This window comes from Sinocyclocheilus rhinocerous, unplaced genomic scaffold, assembly GCF_001515625.1.
Source record: "Sinocyclocheilus rhinocerous isolate Xijiao unplaced genomic scaffold, SAMN03320098_v1.1 scaffold588, whole genome shotgun sequence".
Lineage (NCBI taxonomy): Eukaryota > Metazoa > Chordata > Actinopteri > Cypriniformes > Cyprinidae > Sinocyclocheilus > Sinocyclocheilus rhinocerous.
In genome coordinates, this window is record NW_015635063.1 from 252,618 (window position 1) to 271,967 (window position 19,350).

A 19,350-nucleotide genomic window follows, 5' to 3' on the forward strand; every position below is an offset into this window, starting at 1 on the left:
GAATGACACTTAATGACAGTTGTCATAAACATGCATAAAACCTCCTTCATATTCATGACATGTGTCATGTCATGATTATGAAGGTGTCATGTCAGTCTTATGCACACCCCTTCAAGTAAAGTGTTACCAAAAAAACACACACACACACACACACCACAACAACAAACACATCTGATGGATTTTTTCCAGGATGTGTGTTTAGGTGCCTAATGCCAATTTATTAGATTAATAATCGAGTCAGATAACAAATGGCGCCTCTTTTTTTAGATATATGGAACTGTGCCATTAGGACAGATGCCGTGCAGACAGCAGAGACCAAAGAGACAGGATTGCCTGAAGTAGAACAAACTTACTTTCCTTTGGGACAAGCTAATTATTTAGATAATTACTATCTACTCTTCATCTGCATAAAACTGACAGCCAGACACCACAGCTGGATGAAGTGAGTAAGACATTTTGAAGCACTACAAGGGCACAAACACTGGACCCTGCCTTCTACACTAATGCAGGAGCTCTTATCAGACAAAAGCATTTTAAAGAGTGGCAATGCTGCAATGCTGACTGCTACTTTCAGGGAAATGTTTCAAACCATCCATCTTGACCAAATAAAAGAGTGCCCTCACCAGCAGACGCCTCTAGGAGTGACCACTTATCTCAAGTCACCAGCTCTGCTCTTAATAATACAGCGAGAGCGAGCAAGTCAAAGAGAGAGAGATGGAAAGAGAACACAAGTGGAGAAAGTAAGAGAGAAAGAAACAATGAAACCGTAAGAGAAAGAGGGAGACAATAAGAAAATGGCCCAAATCAAGGCTGGAGGCTATACAACAAACAACTGCTTCAACTTAATAATGACAAAACTTGATTTCAAACAAGACTCTACCACAACACAAAAAGGGTATTAGTTCCAACAAGATGCTCTGTGACTTACCATTTCACTGAAATCAGGCAAAGTTTTTTACTCATTTACTCATTTATCCTTATGTCGTTTCAAAAATTTAAAGACTTTCGTTCTGCCGTTTAAAGGCCTAGACACCAAAAGTCGACTGTGGTGCCATTTCACATCATTTGCGCCTGGGACAAAAAAAATGTGCATCAAAATACCACAAAAACGACAGCCAACTCTCCGTACCAGCAGGTGGCAGTAGTCTGTATTCACCATTAAAAAAACAAAACCGGAAGAGCTAGGACTACGAATATACAATGAGAAGAGCATTCTTGTTTGTGCCCCTTTTCGATTTTACTGTTTACTTGCTTTTGTCACTTAAGTTATTTTCATGCAATGGTTCACTAAGCTGAACACCCAATCAGAGTGGTCACTCACTGACAGGCTCTTATTTGACATGCTCAATTGTCCGAAAAGCCATGACCATGATCAGACTACTGGCAATGGTGTGGAACAAATGGCAAAAACTAGGCCAACAGACGCTCAACGACAGCTTGACATTGTTAGCTTGGTGTTTATGGGCCTTATCGCAAAAAAAAAACAAAAAAGAAATTATGAAGAAAATTCATGCTGATCTATTCCAAAAACAGGCTTCTATTGGAATGGCGTGAAGATGTTTAAATGATAACTCAATTGCTAGCTTTGGGTGAACGATTCCTTTAACATCCAAGCATGGATAAGGATTTGTCTGGAGCTTCTAGCACTCAATCCGAGTCAATGCAGACAACCTCACTAATGCAAAGGTAGAGTTCCTCGCCCCAGGAGTATCCCTACTCTTTACTTAAGAAAGGGATCCATTTCCTATCTCAGAACAGAAATGGGAGCTCTATAAACATGCATAATTCATGAGGTCTCTCTTTCTTTACAAAGGTCTTACAGTAAATATACCTTCACTATGAGTATTGACCAACTTTCTAAAACGTTTAGACACAATCTTTCGACACAAAGTATGGCATGAGGCTTCAGACCACATCCAGCCTCTAAGAGCCACTTTAGAGAGGAAAACATCTGAAGCGGGGCCATAACATCACCGTTATGGACATTAAAGAGGACTTTGGAAGTTTAATCAATGTCCAGTTTGTAAAGCTTTACATTTGCTCCCTCAGCCCTGGTTACATCCTCAATTCAGATTAAATAAATGCTCTCTGTAACTTTTGAGGTTTTTCAGGTTCTCATTACTGAACAGCCTAGCAGGATCCAAAGAGTCTACGTACCTCATATCATCTAATGAGCGAGACTCTAACGGCGTCAAGAGCGCTCAATCTCGCTAATCAGCACCTACTGTAAGCCCAGTCATCACTCAGTTCAGTCAGCGAGGTAGAGCTAAGCTCATTTCCCTCTCACCGGAATGAATAAATTGGCCCTAGTCTGTCTTCAAACCACCTTGTCCCGACAGAAGGTCAATAAATCAATAATGCGTGCAAATACACGAAAAAGCAATTCAAAGTCGCCATTTTTCCTTCTCAAGGATGTCCCTACAAGCTCAGAAATGTTTCTCTTCCCTGCTGACAGGTCTCCTCAGACATAGCCTAGCTCCGCTTCATGAATATTCCAGGACATGAAGGAGGAAAACAGCAGCTATGACAGTCACACAACCCTGGAATGACTTCATAATCAATCCCATGATTCCTCTCTGCCTGCGAACCATGAGTACATGCACCTGGGGCTCGCCAGGGCAGATACCCAATGACAAGTCTCTCCGTTATGCTGCAACAGCCACTTATTGTTTGTTTGCACGTCACTTCCTGTTTGTTGCTGCCGTGTGTTTTGAGTTTGAGCTCCGTCAAGTTAATTCTTGACTTATTGAACAGCAAAGCAATGAATCTATCCTATCTGTCCATCGCTAGTGAAGATATACATGCATTAGCCATGTTTTCTGTAATGAGAGGCCGGCTTATTTCGAAGACGGTGTAAGGCATGAAGGACCATTTATTGACACGCTCTGAAGTGTACTGTCGACTTACTGTGCTTGACTTCTTCCCTTCCATCCGCGGTCCTGAGGTGAGAACAGCAACTGATTGCAGAGCAATAAAGAGGGATGAACTCCATAATGAACTCAATTGGTTTTGTGTTAATTGCGGCTCATTTCAATAACTAATATCGGTCGTAATATTGTTCTAAAGGCTCAGGGGAGCAATAACTGACAGTTGGCGAGATGCACAACATATTAGCAGAGCTGCAGTTGGAACTGAAGGATCACCTCCGATCAGTAAAACTGGTTGCCTCGTGCACTTATCCCCAAACTAATGCATTCTAACAGATTGTGTGCAGCATCTTGGGTGTAATTGACCTGAGGTTAATCACACTGCTGACCTTTGAGAGATGACAGAGGAGGGTACAAGATATACTGCACATTCGCTCTGACTTCAAGACAACAAGCAATATGTTCTCCAAAAACAACCTTTTTCATAATACAGCTCTAATCCCATTAGCAATTCAACAGAATACGATTCCGGCTGGTTTACAAAGCCATTTATCAAACCGGCTTGTTCAGGACGAAATACATTTGGTGCATGAAGAAAATTAACAAACTGTGTCTGGGTGCATCTGTGCATATAACCAAAAGAACTTCAAGAACAAAAGAGGGGCCACCAGACCCCAATTCTCCCGAGGGAAGATGATGACAGTCCTTGAAGCACAATGCTGACCAACTACAGGTTTCCTAACTTTCTTTGCCACCTGCTGGACCTCTATGCTGCTTCAACTTGCTTTAAAAGATCAGCTATTGTTCTAGTCCCCTGGGGCCGTAAGAAACTTTAATGACTTCGAACTCATGACAATTTGGTGGTCCTATCGACAATTGAGCAACTTGTTCTGACCTACTTTGAAACAAGTCCCTGCTGCACCCCAAGAAGTTCTCCGACTTGGAAAGGATAGTTGACAACAGGCGTCAAATGGAGCTTTACTTCTTGTCATAACAACCTGCCCATCTGAAACCCTACAGCAAGATTTATAACTAAACGACTACCTTGGAAGGGAGGTAAATACTAAACTAGCCCCAATGTGGTGGTCTAGATCTACACTAGAATTGTTGAGTCTGCCCTCACTTCACCAATAACAATCTGGACTAGCCTATTCCTTTAGTTTCTTCAAACTGATGTTGTGAAAGCCATCAGACAACTCTAACACTCCAGCCATCACCCATTTGAAACACTGATCAAGACCAGCCTTTTCCTAAAGCAGTAGGTTCTTATTATCAGATCAACAACATCTCTGACACTGTACTGTACTCTAGACACAAAACATTTCCAGGATGTTACATATACTGTCATTCAACAGTCATTAATTTATATTTAAGTAACCTTGAAAGTAATAATAACTTTAATTATATTTTAATTTCAATCCATTTTGATGCTGAATTTTAGTTACAAGATAAGTATCTGTGTGTTTAATTCTGTATGAGAGAGCAATGAGTGTGAATGGACAGTTCACCACAGGATGGTATGGGAAAGTGACCATTCACACTCCAATGATGAGGACCAGTCCCATTGGAAAACCACTGTAATTGGCTGCACACTGAGCTACTCTTATGCATGGTGACATCTGGAAACACGCAGGTCATTTCTATCATCTCATCGACTGCCCGGGAGAATATTCCAATCGCAGACAGAGTGGATCCATATTCCCTGCAGACAAGCTGGAAGTTAGAAGCAGTGACATGGGGGAAAAGAAAAGATGCAGAGCAAAAATAGGGTGAAATGTTGATCAGGAATGGAGCTGAAGGGGTGTTGATGACTATAAAGTGGGCATGTCGAGAGTCATAAGGTCCCTGTGGTAGAAACGAGCCCTATTTGTTGTCTTACAGTCATGGTTTATTTCTGAATTTCCTTTGTTGCCTTCTCCACAGCAAATATTCTACTTCTCCATTCACCACCCTCTTATTTTATGTTTGTTCCCCATCACACCCACATAGACCTTGTGGGGTCTAGTAAACTCATTCAAGCACCTACAAATGCACACACACATATAGAGCCCAAGTAAAGTCTTTAGCACTCTGTAGAATGAGAAGAAAGGTGTTGTGGATGATTTATGTGTTTGATTTCACTCACTGCATTTGAGCACACACTATTCTGATGAGAGTATTAAATCGGCTAGGACAAAGGATAACAGTCAGTGAGGAGCGGACATATATCATCTGAACGTCCCCAAACGAAGAAGTCATGAAAGCATGCACAAGGAGCGAGGCATTCACCTTTATCAAACTGCATAATAATTAGCATTAGCACTTGCAAATGACAAGCATCGACTGATGTAACCGGTCAAGAGCGCTGCCAAGATTAGCTCCTGAAAAGCCACCACAAACATTTTAAGACTTCAAACTCGTATATGCATTTATTTCTGCACAAAGCTCAAAAAAAAAAAAGGAAAACCAAAAAACAAGCATCATTAGGTCCAGTGGCAAGCAAAGCTTCATGTAAACTGTCCCAATCCCCAGAAGACAAAAATCCCTGCACATACTCAGGTAATGAGAGCAATGGGAGGGAGGTATGTGTGTTTATGTAAAATTAGCTCAGTTATAATGATGTAGCGGTGAAGGGACCATCGTTAGAGAGGTCACTAAAGAAACCAATAAGCAGAGAAGACATACAAACAAGCGGGTGAAAAGTGTACCTGTGCCGCTCTCTAATGGGGCTTCAACAGCAGCCATCTCAACAATCTGAACAAGGGTTACTCACTAGAGGAGTGCAGGGCGTCCAGTACTCTGGGTTCAGCTCGGCTCGGGAGCGAAGGTCCAGATAGTCGGGGTTCAGTTCGGTGCGGGCACGGGTAAGCGTTCCCTTAAAAGCCAAGAAAAGGCAGGGTTACAAGTCCACCCAGTAAGCAACTTTTTCAAAGATGTGAAATGAGTGATGATATGGCTGGAATCACAAAGTGTGGGGAGTGATGGGAACCAGAGAAAGTAGAGGAAGATAGATTTCTCACAGAAGAATAAATGAGAGAAACAGGATAATACTGGATATACGTATGGATACTGGATATGACATTTTTATATTTAGATTCAATTACCTCTCAATCTTTAAAAAAAAAAATTATTATTATTATTAACATTGTTAAAATGTATTTTTCAGAACATATTAAAATCAATATGCACACTGTACATTAAAATTAATTTTTTTATTTTATTTCAAAATGTTAATATTCAGCCATTTGTAGGTTATCAGTCAATAAATAAATTATATTACAAATTATTTATAAAATAATTGTAATATCGATATTCAATATCATGACCGATGTTGGGGGAGAAACTGTTTTTTTGGAATAAGGTCTAAAATTATTTTAAATAAGTTGGTGCAAGCTGATTAGTAGCTGGTTGACCAGCTAACATGTTAACCATCATGGATCAGCTTGGACCATTAAATGACAAGTTTAGAACAGCCATTATGTTGCAAAACCACTAGCTTAAACAAGATTTTCCAGTCTCGTGTTTCCAGCCTCGTGTTTGATAGACACAACCTGCTTTTTCTTTAGAATGCGCATGACGCTTGCTATTTCAAGTCTGAATCTTGCAATTCAGGCCACCAATTTCCTGTTTCAACAGGTATTACAAATGCTGTGCTTCCTATTACATGAGGCCTTTAATGGAACTCAACAAGACACTTCCAAAACCAGGAGAATGAATGGCATTCTGTCACTTTTCATAAACCCGACAGAAAAACACGGTTTCTGAGAATTTCCAACCTTCGGCAGCATCCTTAATATTTTACACACGAGCATACAATTAGGGGGCTCTCAATTTCCAAACACTCAGTGAACTCAAAAGGTGACAAATTACACAGCGCTTTTAAGCTGAGGCAGAACTGAAGATGTTTTCTTCTTCACGCTTTGTGTCCAAAATGATACAGACTGATTATATCTCCTTTGAAAATGAAATTGCCTTTATAAGCATACGGCATTTGTGTTTGACAAACCTCCGCTGTGAATCTCAGCGAAATATCCTGCTTTCAAATCAGTCTGCCCTTTGTTAGGTAATCTGCTTTTCTCTCGCGTGCACGCTCCGTCTTTTCTCTTCTGTGTTTTTTTGTTACATGCAATAGAAAGAGGGACGCATATGAAACAAACACATATGAGTGGTGACATTTCAAATGATATTAGAGTGATACTCAAGCAGGGAAAGCAATCAAAAAGGCTTTGGCGGAGGCAAGGCGACCTCATTGAAATTCACAAACAAAGTGAGAGAAGCTAAAACATATTGCTTATCGTACAGCCATGAATTAAAACCTAAATGCTGACCTGAAAGAAAACAAATAAACAAAACAAATAAAGGCTTTCGTATATTTACATGCACGGCGAACAAGGCAAGATGGGAAATTACGAAACACGCGCTAAGCATCGCATGAGATTCAAGGTCACGCAAAAAGCGTGAAGCAGGCAACCTGCGCTCAAATGCCTTCTGGAGATGCTATGAATACTAAAGAAATGGTTGATTTGCTTCGGAAAGAGCCGTTTTTCATTTTCCAACAAAATCCAGTAAATTGCGGCCATGCGAACACTGTATGATGTATACCGTAATTATCTGTTGATTTACAAAATGCCCACCCAGTAATGAGGCAGGGCCGACGAGAGGCCCGGGCATACATCACTGTCTCTAACCCCAGAACGCCTTCGAGAGCGCACCCTCGCCCTCTTGCACGTGCTATTTATCTCTACTCCATCTCTGCGCGCTTCGCCTCATGAAATCTGAAGTTACGTTCGCAATGCCAAGGCGTCAAAAAGTCTGTTTCCTTAACCACTATGTCTATTTACTTATTTGTCTGGAGTTCGGTGCCGCCCACACTCTGTGTTTTAATTAATGTCACGTTGACCTGGACAACATGCTTTGGCAGTTGGCAAAGTCGTTTAATGCCAGCGTGTTTCTCTACTCTATCCATTAGTGAGCGAGCGTGAAGGAAAGCGTATTCTAGAGCGCTGGCGTATGGTTTGTACTCTTTAATTGTATTATTAATTTATATTTTTACTGTAATCTTACTCTGGCACATACAGAGCGTGTTTGGTGTGTGTAGTCGTGAGAACAAGCCTTCTGTGTGCATTCGAGAGCTTTTCTCACAGCAAGATGTGTGATCAAAGCCAGAAGGAAGCTTGCTTCCGTTCTGTAAAAGTACAAGCTGTCTGTCATCTGTCCTTCATTCCCTCAAACAAAGCATGTTCTGCTGAACTGAATATATTCTGAGCTTTAAGAAAGTAGAAAACAGAGCCTCTGTACTTCATGTTTAGTGCAATACATTTGCAGCAAATAAAAAAAATGTACTGTGGAAGGTTTCAGCTCCATGTTTCTGCTAGTCACGCTTTTGCTTTGGTTCTAATAGTCGACATGTAACAGATTTGGGTCATGCATTTTGGTGTTTAGTTGGGTTGGGGGAAATTCAGAATTTAATAACTGACTGCCTTTCAGTTGATGGGTGTGAATGGCACACCCCATTGGAATTTGAATTGGAATAACAGGAAGAATTGATTTCATTAGAAATGAATAAAAAACAAAGGTAGTGCATTGGTGGGAATGATTGTTTTTCCACCCTGGAACACAAAAATGTATTAATTAAATCTGATTAAATATACATTCAAATATACCATTCAAAATGTGGGGTTTGGTAAGATTTTAAATGAGTTTGAAAGTGGAAGTCTCTTAGCTCACCGAAGCTGCATTTATTTGAAAAATACAGTAAAAATATTATAATAAATTTTTATAAAAAATATTATTGTATTATAACTCTTTTCTATTTGAATATATTTTAAAATGCAATTTATTTCTGTGATGTAATGCTGAATTTTCAGCATCATTACTCCAGTCTTCAGTGTCACATGATCCTTCAGAAATCATTCTAATATGCTGATTTGCTGCTTTAGAAACCTTTCTCATTACTATCATTGTGTGTGTATGTGATAGACAGGTGATGCTGATGGCACTTTTCCATTTACTTTTGTTATCTAGATTATCTATCATCATTTATATAGAGAGCTTTTATACAGAGGGCCATGTTTACAGGAAAGAGGTCAAACGCTCATACACACATACGCACTAACATCAAATGCTTCATAAAGACACCACAACCAGACGGATGATATAAATCAAGGGCTTTTAAAAATATAGTGTGCCTGAAGGGATGCTATGGGACTGTACGACAACCCTCTGTCAATCACATGAACTTTGGTTCAAACAATAACACCCACAGCACATCTATTGATCTCATGATGTATCTCTCTTCAGGGGCCCGTTAATTTCACACAAAATAAACTATATCTCCACCGATTATTAAGATAAAGAGAGAACTTTAGCTACTAGGTGTTAATTTATAGTCTGTGCCCTGTTATTGGTGGTCTTTTTGTGCACCTTTATTGGACAACATTTATTTATAATTATTTTCAAAATCATTTTTTAGAGATTACAATGGAAGCCTGTTTCTGGCATGAAAATAAATAAATAAATACATTTATATTTTTCTCACAATTCATACTTTTTTACTTTTTTTTTTTGGTTTTTTTTGGTTTTTTTTTGTTTGTTTGTTTTTTTTGTTTTGTTGCCACAAAATAAAAAAATTAAAAGTTAATTGTGAGTTTTTATCTCATAATTATGCACATATATCTTGCGATTCTGAGTTTATATCTTGCAATTCTATCTCTCTCTCTCTCTATCTCTCAGAATTGTGAGGAAAAAAAGTCAGAATTGTGAGATATAAACTCGGAATCACAAAGGAAAAAGTCTGAATTATGAAAAATAAATTTGCATACTTTTTTTTTTATCCCATGGCAGAAAAAAAGTTTCCACAGATTACACCTACTAATATTTCTAGCCAAATAAAAACAGAAAAAAAGTATATATTTTTCATGTATACAAAAATGCATGACTTTCCCAGGCCTGGAAATCACAATTCCACACATTTCCAGGTGTTCAGTGACTCTGAGAACCATGCAACCTGCTGCTTCAAACTTCAAAACTAAACATATAAGATGAAACATCCACTATAGTGCCCCTTACTTACTCGCCCAGCGTTATGAATTTGCTATGACATATTCTAAATGCAAGAGCGTATGAAATTTGGCTTATGTAGCCTAAAGTTCATGTTTATAGATGTTTCAGGCCTTTCATGTTCAAAGTCACACCGGAGACTTCCTACATCCATACATGCGTACGTTTTATAAATCATGCTTCCGTTTCCTACTCCTCATCTTTTCCTCAATTTAAAACAGTCTTTTAAAATTGAGGCTTGTAATTTCACTACACACTCATCAAGAAATCTGCCCTCTATTTTTCTTCAAAGCTAAACGTACCCACCAAAAATAATAGCTCGTAATGAGAATGTCAAGGGCTGACTGCAGCTTTTTAAACTAAAGTATCACTTGCCATTTTTTTAAACAAACGTTCTTTTGATTCTTCCTAATTAGGTTTCTTCCTGCCGCGGTGATGCCTGTGAGTTCCTGCGGTCTCTGTGACAAAGCGTCACAAAATCGAGGGTGGTCCCGGCGCTGCAGTTGTTACGTGGGTGACTTCGGCACAGTTGAAAGTGCTTCACGTGACCCAGCTGAGATGTGCACCTGTGTGAAGGAGCGTGAGCGCCTCATCTCAAGGCCTCTTCATTAAAGCATCCAAAGCATTCAGCCTAATTAATCTTTTCAGTGCACTTCACTTCTCTCCAGATAAGCCCTTTCTGTTTGTTTCCCCGCATGATAATCAGGCAAACTTCCAGTTACAGTGGCAACATGTGCCTCCTACCGAGCCCCCATGGGTCACTTAGCGAAACTGCAGATGCCTGCAGAAAAAAAACAAGAGATAACTAAACACATTTTATTAAGGTTGAAGCTGAGGGCAAAGAGCTCCTGGAGGATACAACGTAAATAAATACACATCGTCATCCTCCACACCGACTGTTTACCAATCGCATTACCTTCAGAGAAATCTCATCATCGCCGAGAGCCACCATGCGTCACGGGGGGCCGTTTGATAATTACTAAATGGATCTTTCACAGCCGACTCCAGCCACGGCGTATGAGGCACGTGTTACGGGTCTGATAAATGTCCGCAGGTCTCCTTCTGTTACAGCTGCATTAATAGTTAACAGCTCAATAAAAATCAATCAGCGCATTATCTAGCCTGCCTGCTGAGATCGGCCCAGTATGTTTAATATATTTGCCACCATGTTTAATATAACACATTCATAATCGGCCCTTTCCTTATAGTCTCCTCACTATGGTTGAGTTACTGGTGCACCAGCTCTGCAAATGAGCTCGTAAAAGAGGAGAGGGAGCCATGAAGCACATCTTCTCCGTCGTTCTTTATTTATCTCTCTCCTTCAGTCTTTCTAGTACAGATCCGCACTGTTGCTTTGAACTGACACAGTTAACGTACACACTGCCGACAGATACAGTAGTCACTCCTCTTCTGAGTGCTTAACGTCATTCTGCACACATTCAGTTCGGGTAATTATGAGCGTGAAAACCACGTTCTACCAAAACTCACTCAAAAATTCAGGTGGTGACAAACGTACAAAATAAAATAAAATAAAATAATTTTATTTAAAAATGTAATTAAATTTTAAAATGTTATTTAATTTAAATATATTTTTTAAAAGTTTCTTCTGAAACATACCAGTGCAATGATGCAAAATTAAACAAAATGAATAAAGATTAAATAATAATCTTTTTTTCTGCAGTATTGGTAATACTAACTCTAGTTGTATGTTGACTATTGCAATATTTTTAATATACACACGGTTTTTATATGTTTTATAAATACATTTTAATTATTACTGGAAAAATAATCTTAAAATTAGAATTAATAATATTACATAATCATTGTATATTTTAGAATATTATTAATATTTTAAGAAATTAATAATTGTTTAATAATGATGCATTAAATTGATAAAAACTGACAGTAAAGACATTTATAAAATATCTGCAAATATATGTGATTATACGTATGTTGTTATTTTGTACTTTCTATTTAACATGGTTTCCACAAAAATTTTAAGCAGCATTGATAATAATAACAAAACAAAAAAATGTGTCAGCATGTTAGAATGATTTATGAAAGATCATGTGACACTGAAGACTGGAGTAACAATGCAGAAAATTCAGCTTTGATCACAGAAATAAATATAATTTTACAATATATTTAATAGAAAACAGTTATTTCATATTCTAATAATATTTCACAATATTACTGTTTTGATTGTGTTTTCAATCAAATAAATGCAGTCTTGGTGAGCATAAGAGAAAAGTAGCAAACAGCAAATGGGTTAAAATGTTACCTTCCATGTCTTTTGTTTAAAGCCACCAAGATGCCAACAAGTTGCTATAGTCAACTGAGTTCTATATTCTGTACTGCATATAAAAATGGTTTAGGGGGTTAACGTCATGTTTAAAACGCAGCTTACAGCCTCAAAACACTCCAGTGTGCATGTGGCTTTAGTGAAGAGGGAAGAGAAGAAAGTGAGCACAAGAGAGCATTAGCATTTGATTGAACACTGGCAACAATCAGTCTCTTCAGCAAATTTCAGATTTGTGTTTACCGCGCTGCCGCTAAGCCCATTTTCACGGTGGGCTCAAAACTTATCGACGTTCCATTTAAGTTGACAATGACCGGGGAGAGCCTCTCGTTAAGACGACAGCAAAAAAACAGCTTGAACGGCGAGGCCACCACTAAAAATATCACCCAATTATCCTCAGCGCTCTCATATCATTCAGGAACTAAAGAGGATTGCTTTTCGCCGGGGCCTTTCACTTTGTTCTTGAAGAACAAAAGCCTATCAAACTATCAACCCCTCAAATAACCATATGTATCCAGCGCACATTCAAAGAGACGGCTCTTTCTCATGCAAAACTCTCCGTCCACGCTGGCACAAATATATTTCTGAAGACTGTTTGATATGATAATTAATTTGCACCTTATAGAAAACCAAAGCCTACACTCCAGGGAGAAAAAATATAGTAGAGAATATAGAGAAAAAAATGCCGCTATGAGCTGGTTTACATGAAAAGGAAGAAACGTAACTCTCAGCGGGGGTGTCTGAGGTTACGAAAGGTCACACCAGCGACACCAGACGACCGGGGAACACAGAATCCGTTCTATTGTGGCGTCTGGTGACAGAGAATATTCCAAATCGATCTTATTCTATCGTCCCGCCATCTACTGGGCCCTTTGGTTAGATGACATGTAATACTCGCCCTGAGGAATCCAAGACCTGAGCGCAAAGCAGAGGAACGCTCAATCAATTAAGCAGTCGAGACGGGGGGATAGTGGATGGCAGGGAGGTCTGCTGTTGTGCTGCTCATTCACAAGAGACGAAGCCTTTATCGATTTCTACTGCGGACCTCGTTCTCATCATTAGAGAACATTACTGATCTAAAGAGGACCCCTGACCGCGCTATTGGTTAATGACTACTTAAAACACAGTAGATGGGCGAAGGAAAGCGGTGTGATCATTGAGTGAAAAAAAAAAAAAAAAAGGTGTCAAGAAAATGTCCAGGTCATATTTTACTTGAAATCAAAAGGAAAGAAATAGTAACATATATGCTGCATTAAGATATTTTGCATTTTATTTATGTTATAATAAATTACCTTAAAAACAAATTCTTATTAAGATAAAAAATAATATTCATCCAATTGTTCCATAGTCCTCCCATAATTAAAATGTAAATTGATTACATTAAATATAATTTATTCTGATTTACTACTTTATTACAATAACAGGAATTGTCATTAAGAATAATAACAACTAATGAGAACTAAAACAAACTAGCAAAACACTTGAATTGCAGTAAAGAAAAATTGGGAGGAAAGTATTATAATGAAAACAGTTCAATGTAAATTTTTCTTAAGCAAAATGTCATTTATTATTTTTCTTTTGATTTTGGGTTAAAATGACAAACAGTACATTAAGTGCATTAATATTATGACAAATTGGCTTTAAAATAATTATCGTTAACGTTAAAAAAAAAATAATAATAATAATAATAGACACTCCGTAGTCAGTGGGAGGACATCCAAGAATGTCCTATAAATAAATAATAATATAATATAATATAATATAATAATTTATCCTGATTTAATTTTTTTTAAAATTGTACTACAATATATATAATTGTCACTAAGAATAATGAGAACTAAAAAGTAGTATTTTATTTAATTAATTTATTTATTTATTTATTGGGGGGGTACTAAAGTAAGGGGAAATAAAGTAAGGGGGGGAGTGTTGAAAATCATGAAAACAATGTCACAATTTAGACAAATGGTCTAAAAGGCTTCATATTCATTAAGCAAACATTTTTATTTGGATTATTACTGACTGATTTTTATTTATTTTGAATTTTGGGTTAAATTGACCTTGAAATATTGTTTTATGAGATTCACAAAATTCCTCCATTCAGTTTAATAGCACGGTCTAAGGTAGTACAAAAGATAAATATGCTCTGTTACAAAAGAGAAATATGTTCTGTTTGCACACAAATATAGCCTAATCTTTATGTCATGTGCGAAATTACACTATTTACCGTATCTGACAGGTTACGAGTAATACACTGCATAACTAAACAAATATAACAGGTTGTTTGAAGTTATTTGTTGGAGTCTGACTCTATTCTTTCTGTTCATGAACACAGACTCCACAGCAATGCCACACAATATGATGCTAAATATATCAAATCAATTTCACCTTACATTCCCATTCTCCGTCTGTCTGCCTCTCTCTCTCTCTCTCTCTCCCTTGTGTTTTTAAGGAGATGTGAGACGTAGTACACTTCTTGTTTGGAATTATGTGAGGAAGTCTCAGTGAACTGGCTTTGGAAACCCTGCTCTAAAGAATCTGTCACAAAATATTTGCTTTGTCTTCATCCCTGGAGAGACGTGTGGTTTTCCATTCACCGCTGCTCTCTGGTTTAAACCACCTGTAGGAACTGCCGTTTTCTTTGCTCAAACCTCTGTTCTGAACTGTTGGAAACAAGCAGTCTGTGTGAATCTGGATGTTTATATCGATCTTATATGTCCTCATTCATATTTCAGGCACTAAACCACACAAGAGTGTTAGGTTCAGGCGTGCAATGCTGTGAAACCTTCATCTTGCCTGACCATTAGGCCTGAAACAGAAAACAAAGCATGCATTGCATTCCAAAAAGTGTCTGAATGTAATTCACAATGCAATGCATATAGATTGCATTCTTAGCATAGCCACGCTATAGCAGACTATCCATTAAACCGTGTTCTTCCACAGTCTGTTCATCCTTCCAGGTCAACTACTAACAGAATTTTGCTCAGCTGCTTGGTTAAATGTCAATATGTTTATATTGAGTTGAGCTGAATAACAAGACATCCAGTTTAATAATACACCTGAAGGTAACTCTGTTTGTTACCGCCAACGCAAGGGCATGTGTTAAGTGTGTTCAACAGGGTCACACACTTGCAATGCGCTGGTCGAGCATTCACAAACACTACATATTTGTGTTCTTCATTTTAAACTATTTAATCATGGTAGAAGATCAATTGAGGGGTAGGGATGACCGGAGGTAATAATTTATGTTTTGGTATAAGAAGCATATATGTATGCCAACAGAAAAAGTGGCATTAAAAATACAAACTGAAGCCATTTGTAATACTCGACATGAACCTACTTTATCTCAGATAAGAACACACATCACAGTAATGATATCACTGCTTAAATATTTATCAATATTACTGAAGAGTAATACCGTTCAGTAATATTAATTTGCCTTTGGAACTAATTATTTTAGCAGCCAGGAAAATGTGTTTAAAGCGAAAGACTAGATTGTACCATTTAAATGTAAATTATTTGAAATTGATACAATTATTTCACTAACATACATTATGTTAGTAAAATGAACAATGTTCAGTATTTCAATGAAATAATATTCATCACGTATTTTAAAAATTCAGTCTTACATTTCAGTCATGCAATATTTATGTCATAAGAAATCATACAACTGGCGCCAACCTCACAGCCATAGTAAAATACTGTACTGAAGACACCAGCATCTGTGTTAGCATGTTAGTCATCCATGTTAACCTTTATCCAAACCAGAGACAAGATTAAGTTGAAAGATATTAAAACGAATGCAAATACTGAACATCCAGATGATACGATCACGACCATTTAGACAGAACTTTACTGAGCTTATGCCGAAAAAGTGTTTCAAAATCATTTTAGCATGGTTGTGGTTGACAAAATTGGTAACACTTTAGATTAGGGAACACTATTCACTAGGGGTGTAACAGCAAGGGGAGGTTATCGCGGGCCCGTCTGCTACGCCACTGGGCAGACAGCACGTTGCCTGTTACGTCGTTTGGGCTGCCGTGTTGAGTGCAGTGGCACTGAGAACATTATATTCCACACACTTTAAGCTCTTTTATTTTCCAAATGTAACAGGATTAGTCCAACGAATCGTTCGGTTTGTAATGCATGCCGAACGGATCAATACGAATACGTGTATAGTTACACCCCAACTATTCACTATTAACTAGTTGCTTATTAGCATGCATACTAGCATATTGGCTGTTTATTAGCACATATAAATCAGATATAATCTGATATAAATTAGCACAGAACAATCTCCTGGACAGCAACCAATCTGGCTTCAGAAGTGGACATTCGACCGAGACTGCCTTGCTTTTAGTTGTTGAAGCCCTAAGACTGGCAAGAGCGGCTTCCAAATCTTCTATACTTATTTTGCTGGATCTGTCTGCTGCTTTTGATACGGTGAACCACCAGATTCTCCTGTCAACCCTATTGGAAAATGGCATCTCAGGAACCGCTCGCCAGTGGTTTGAGTCTTACCTCTCAGATAGGTCCTTCAAGGTATCTTGGAGAGGTGAGGTGTCCAAGTCGCAACATCTAGCTACTGGGGTGCCTCAGGGCTCAGTACTTGGACCACTTCTCTTCTCTGTCTACATGGCATCACTAGGTTCTGTCATTCAGAAACATGGCTTTTCATATCACTGCTATGCTGATGACACTCAACTCTACCTCTCATTCCATCCTGATGATCCGACGATAGCTGCTCACATCTCAGCATGTCTAACAGACATTTCTTGTTGGATGACGGGCCATCACCTTCAACTCAACCTGGCTAAGACAGAACTGCTTGTGGTTTCAACAAACCCATCACTTTATCAAAATTTCAGCTTCCAGTTAAGCTCATCAACCATAACTCTTCCAAAAACAGCTAGAAACCTTGGAGTTGTGATTGATGATAAGCTGAATTTCTCAGACCACATTGCTAAAACTGCCTGGTCCTGCAGATTTGCTTTATACAACATTAGGAAGATCAGGCCCTTTCTTTCAGAACATGCTTCACAACTCCTTGTTCAAGCTCTTGTTCTATCCAGGCTGGACTATTGCAATGCTCTCTTGGCAGGTCTTCCAGCCACTTCTATCAAACCTCTACAATTAATCCAAAATGCCGAATGCTCTCTTGGCAGCTCTTCCAGCCACTTCTATCAAACCTCTACAATTAATCCAAAATGTCGCTGCAAGATTAATCTTTAATGAGCCGAAAAGAACGCACTTCACACCTCTGTTCATCAATTTGCACTGGCTAACAGTAGCTGCTCGCATAAAATTTAAGGCATTAATTGTTGCCTACAAAACCACCACTGGCTCTGCACCCCTTGACCTAAATTCATTACTTCAGAGTTATGTGCCCTCTAGAAGCTTGCGTTCTGCAAGTGAACGACGCATTATTGTGCCATCTCAAAGAGGCAACAAATCACTTTCACTGACTTTTTCATTAACTGTTCCCTCCTGGTGGAATGACCTGCCCAACTCAATCCGAGCAGCTGAGTCCTTAACCATCTTCAAGAAACGACTAAAAACACATCTGTTCCACCTTTATTTGACCCTCTAACTCGAACACTTTCTATTCTATTTTAATTCTACTTTATCTATATTTATCTTCTTTTTTTATTAAAAAAAAAACAACAAAAAACAAACATTAATTCTACTTTATCTAGTTATCTTCTTTTTTATTTAAAAAAAAACTAACACTAGCTTTCTATTTTTTCTATTCTATCTACTTGTTTTTCTTTGAGTGTGTGTGTGTGTGTGTGTGTATGTGTGTATATACTGTATATATATATATAAATACCTTGATACGTGTACTGCATTAGGCTAACCGAGACTTGTCATTTGCACTTACATATTGTTGCTCTTTTGTTAGTTTTGATTGCTTCTATTGTCCTCATTTGTAAGTCGCTTTGGATAAAAGCGTCTGCTAAATGACTAAATGTAAATATAATGCATGACCATATTCTAGACCCCTTAACCCTACCCCATACTTAAACAGAAACCTCTCTTAGCTAATAGTGAATATGTGGTCCCTATTCTAAAGTGTTACCACAAAATTGAGTGCGTTACTTTGCCCCTTTTCTATAATTGAATATTTAGCTTGCTATTTTTCAGCATGATATTGCAAATACGTCATACACGGTGAGAGAAGACTGTGATATGACCCTATATGTAAATATTAGATGCTCTTTGTGCTGTAAACGCAAAATCGATTTCTGGTCGGACTATCCCGTGAAGACTCCGGTTCCCACTCATACTTTCACCCTGATATGAGATCAGTGTCAGGCTTAAAATAGAAAGAGACTGTAGCTCATTACCTCAGTGTAGTGTGATTCACTATTTAGAGCATTATGACATGTTTCACAAGATCACATAAAATCCTAAGTGGTAGAAAAAATGCGGGGTAACACTTTATTTTAGGGTCTCTTAACTAGTCGCATATTAGCATGCATATTACTAGAATATTAGCCATTTATTAGTACTAATTAAGCACATATTACTGCCTTATTCTACATGACCTTATTCTACATCTCTAATCCTACCCAATACCTAAACTTAACAACTACCTTACTAACTATTAATAAGCAGCAAATTAGGAATTTATTGAGGGGAAAGTCGTAGTTAATAGTGAATAAGTGTTCCCTATTCTAAAGTGTTACCAAATGCGGTGAACTTTTAATAAGGACATGCATTTGATTTCACCATTTCTCTCGCTATCTGATGGAAAGAAAACGGTGGATCTGAATGCAGAAAGGGCCACACTGGGCCCCCATCCAGTCCATGGCCCCGGGGCCCGAATTAAAAAGCTCTTTGCAAGCAAATTCACTCCACAATTACAGCATGTTCTATATTTCCACAAGACTAATGTCACCCGAGCTCTCACTTAAATAAATGAGTTATATAATTAACCATCAAATTAATTAACTTTACAAGTGGCACACTTCAGCAACTCTGGAGGGGAAAGAAGATTTGATTTGGTGAAACTGTGTCGAGCGGCTGAGCATCGCTTCTGTCAGCGCTGACACGAGTGGGAGGCATTAACGTCCTGTGGATTTCGCTCATGCCGACACATGCAGCGGCGAGGTGATCATTAAACACATGAAGGACAGAGCAGAGAAA

General features: G+C 38.3%; 1 protein-coding gene across 1 annotated transcript in view; it reads right to left on the reverse strand.

Moving 5' to 3' along the window:
- Positions 1-19,350, reverse strand: part of pcdh9 (protocadherin 9) — a 284,972-nt gene that overhangs the window by 218,981 nt on the left and 46,641 nt on the right. The window contains exon 3 of the mRNA XM_016560903.1: positions 5,620-5,721. Coding sequence (XP_016416389.1) covers positions 5,620-5,721 — 102 coding nt within the window. The remainder of the gene's footprint in view (positions 1-5,619; positions 5,722-19,350) is intronic.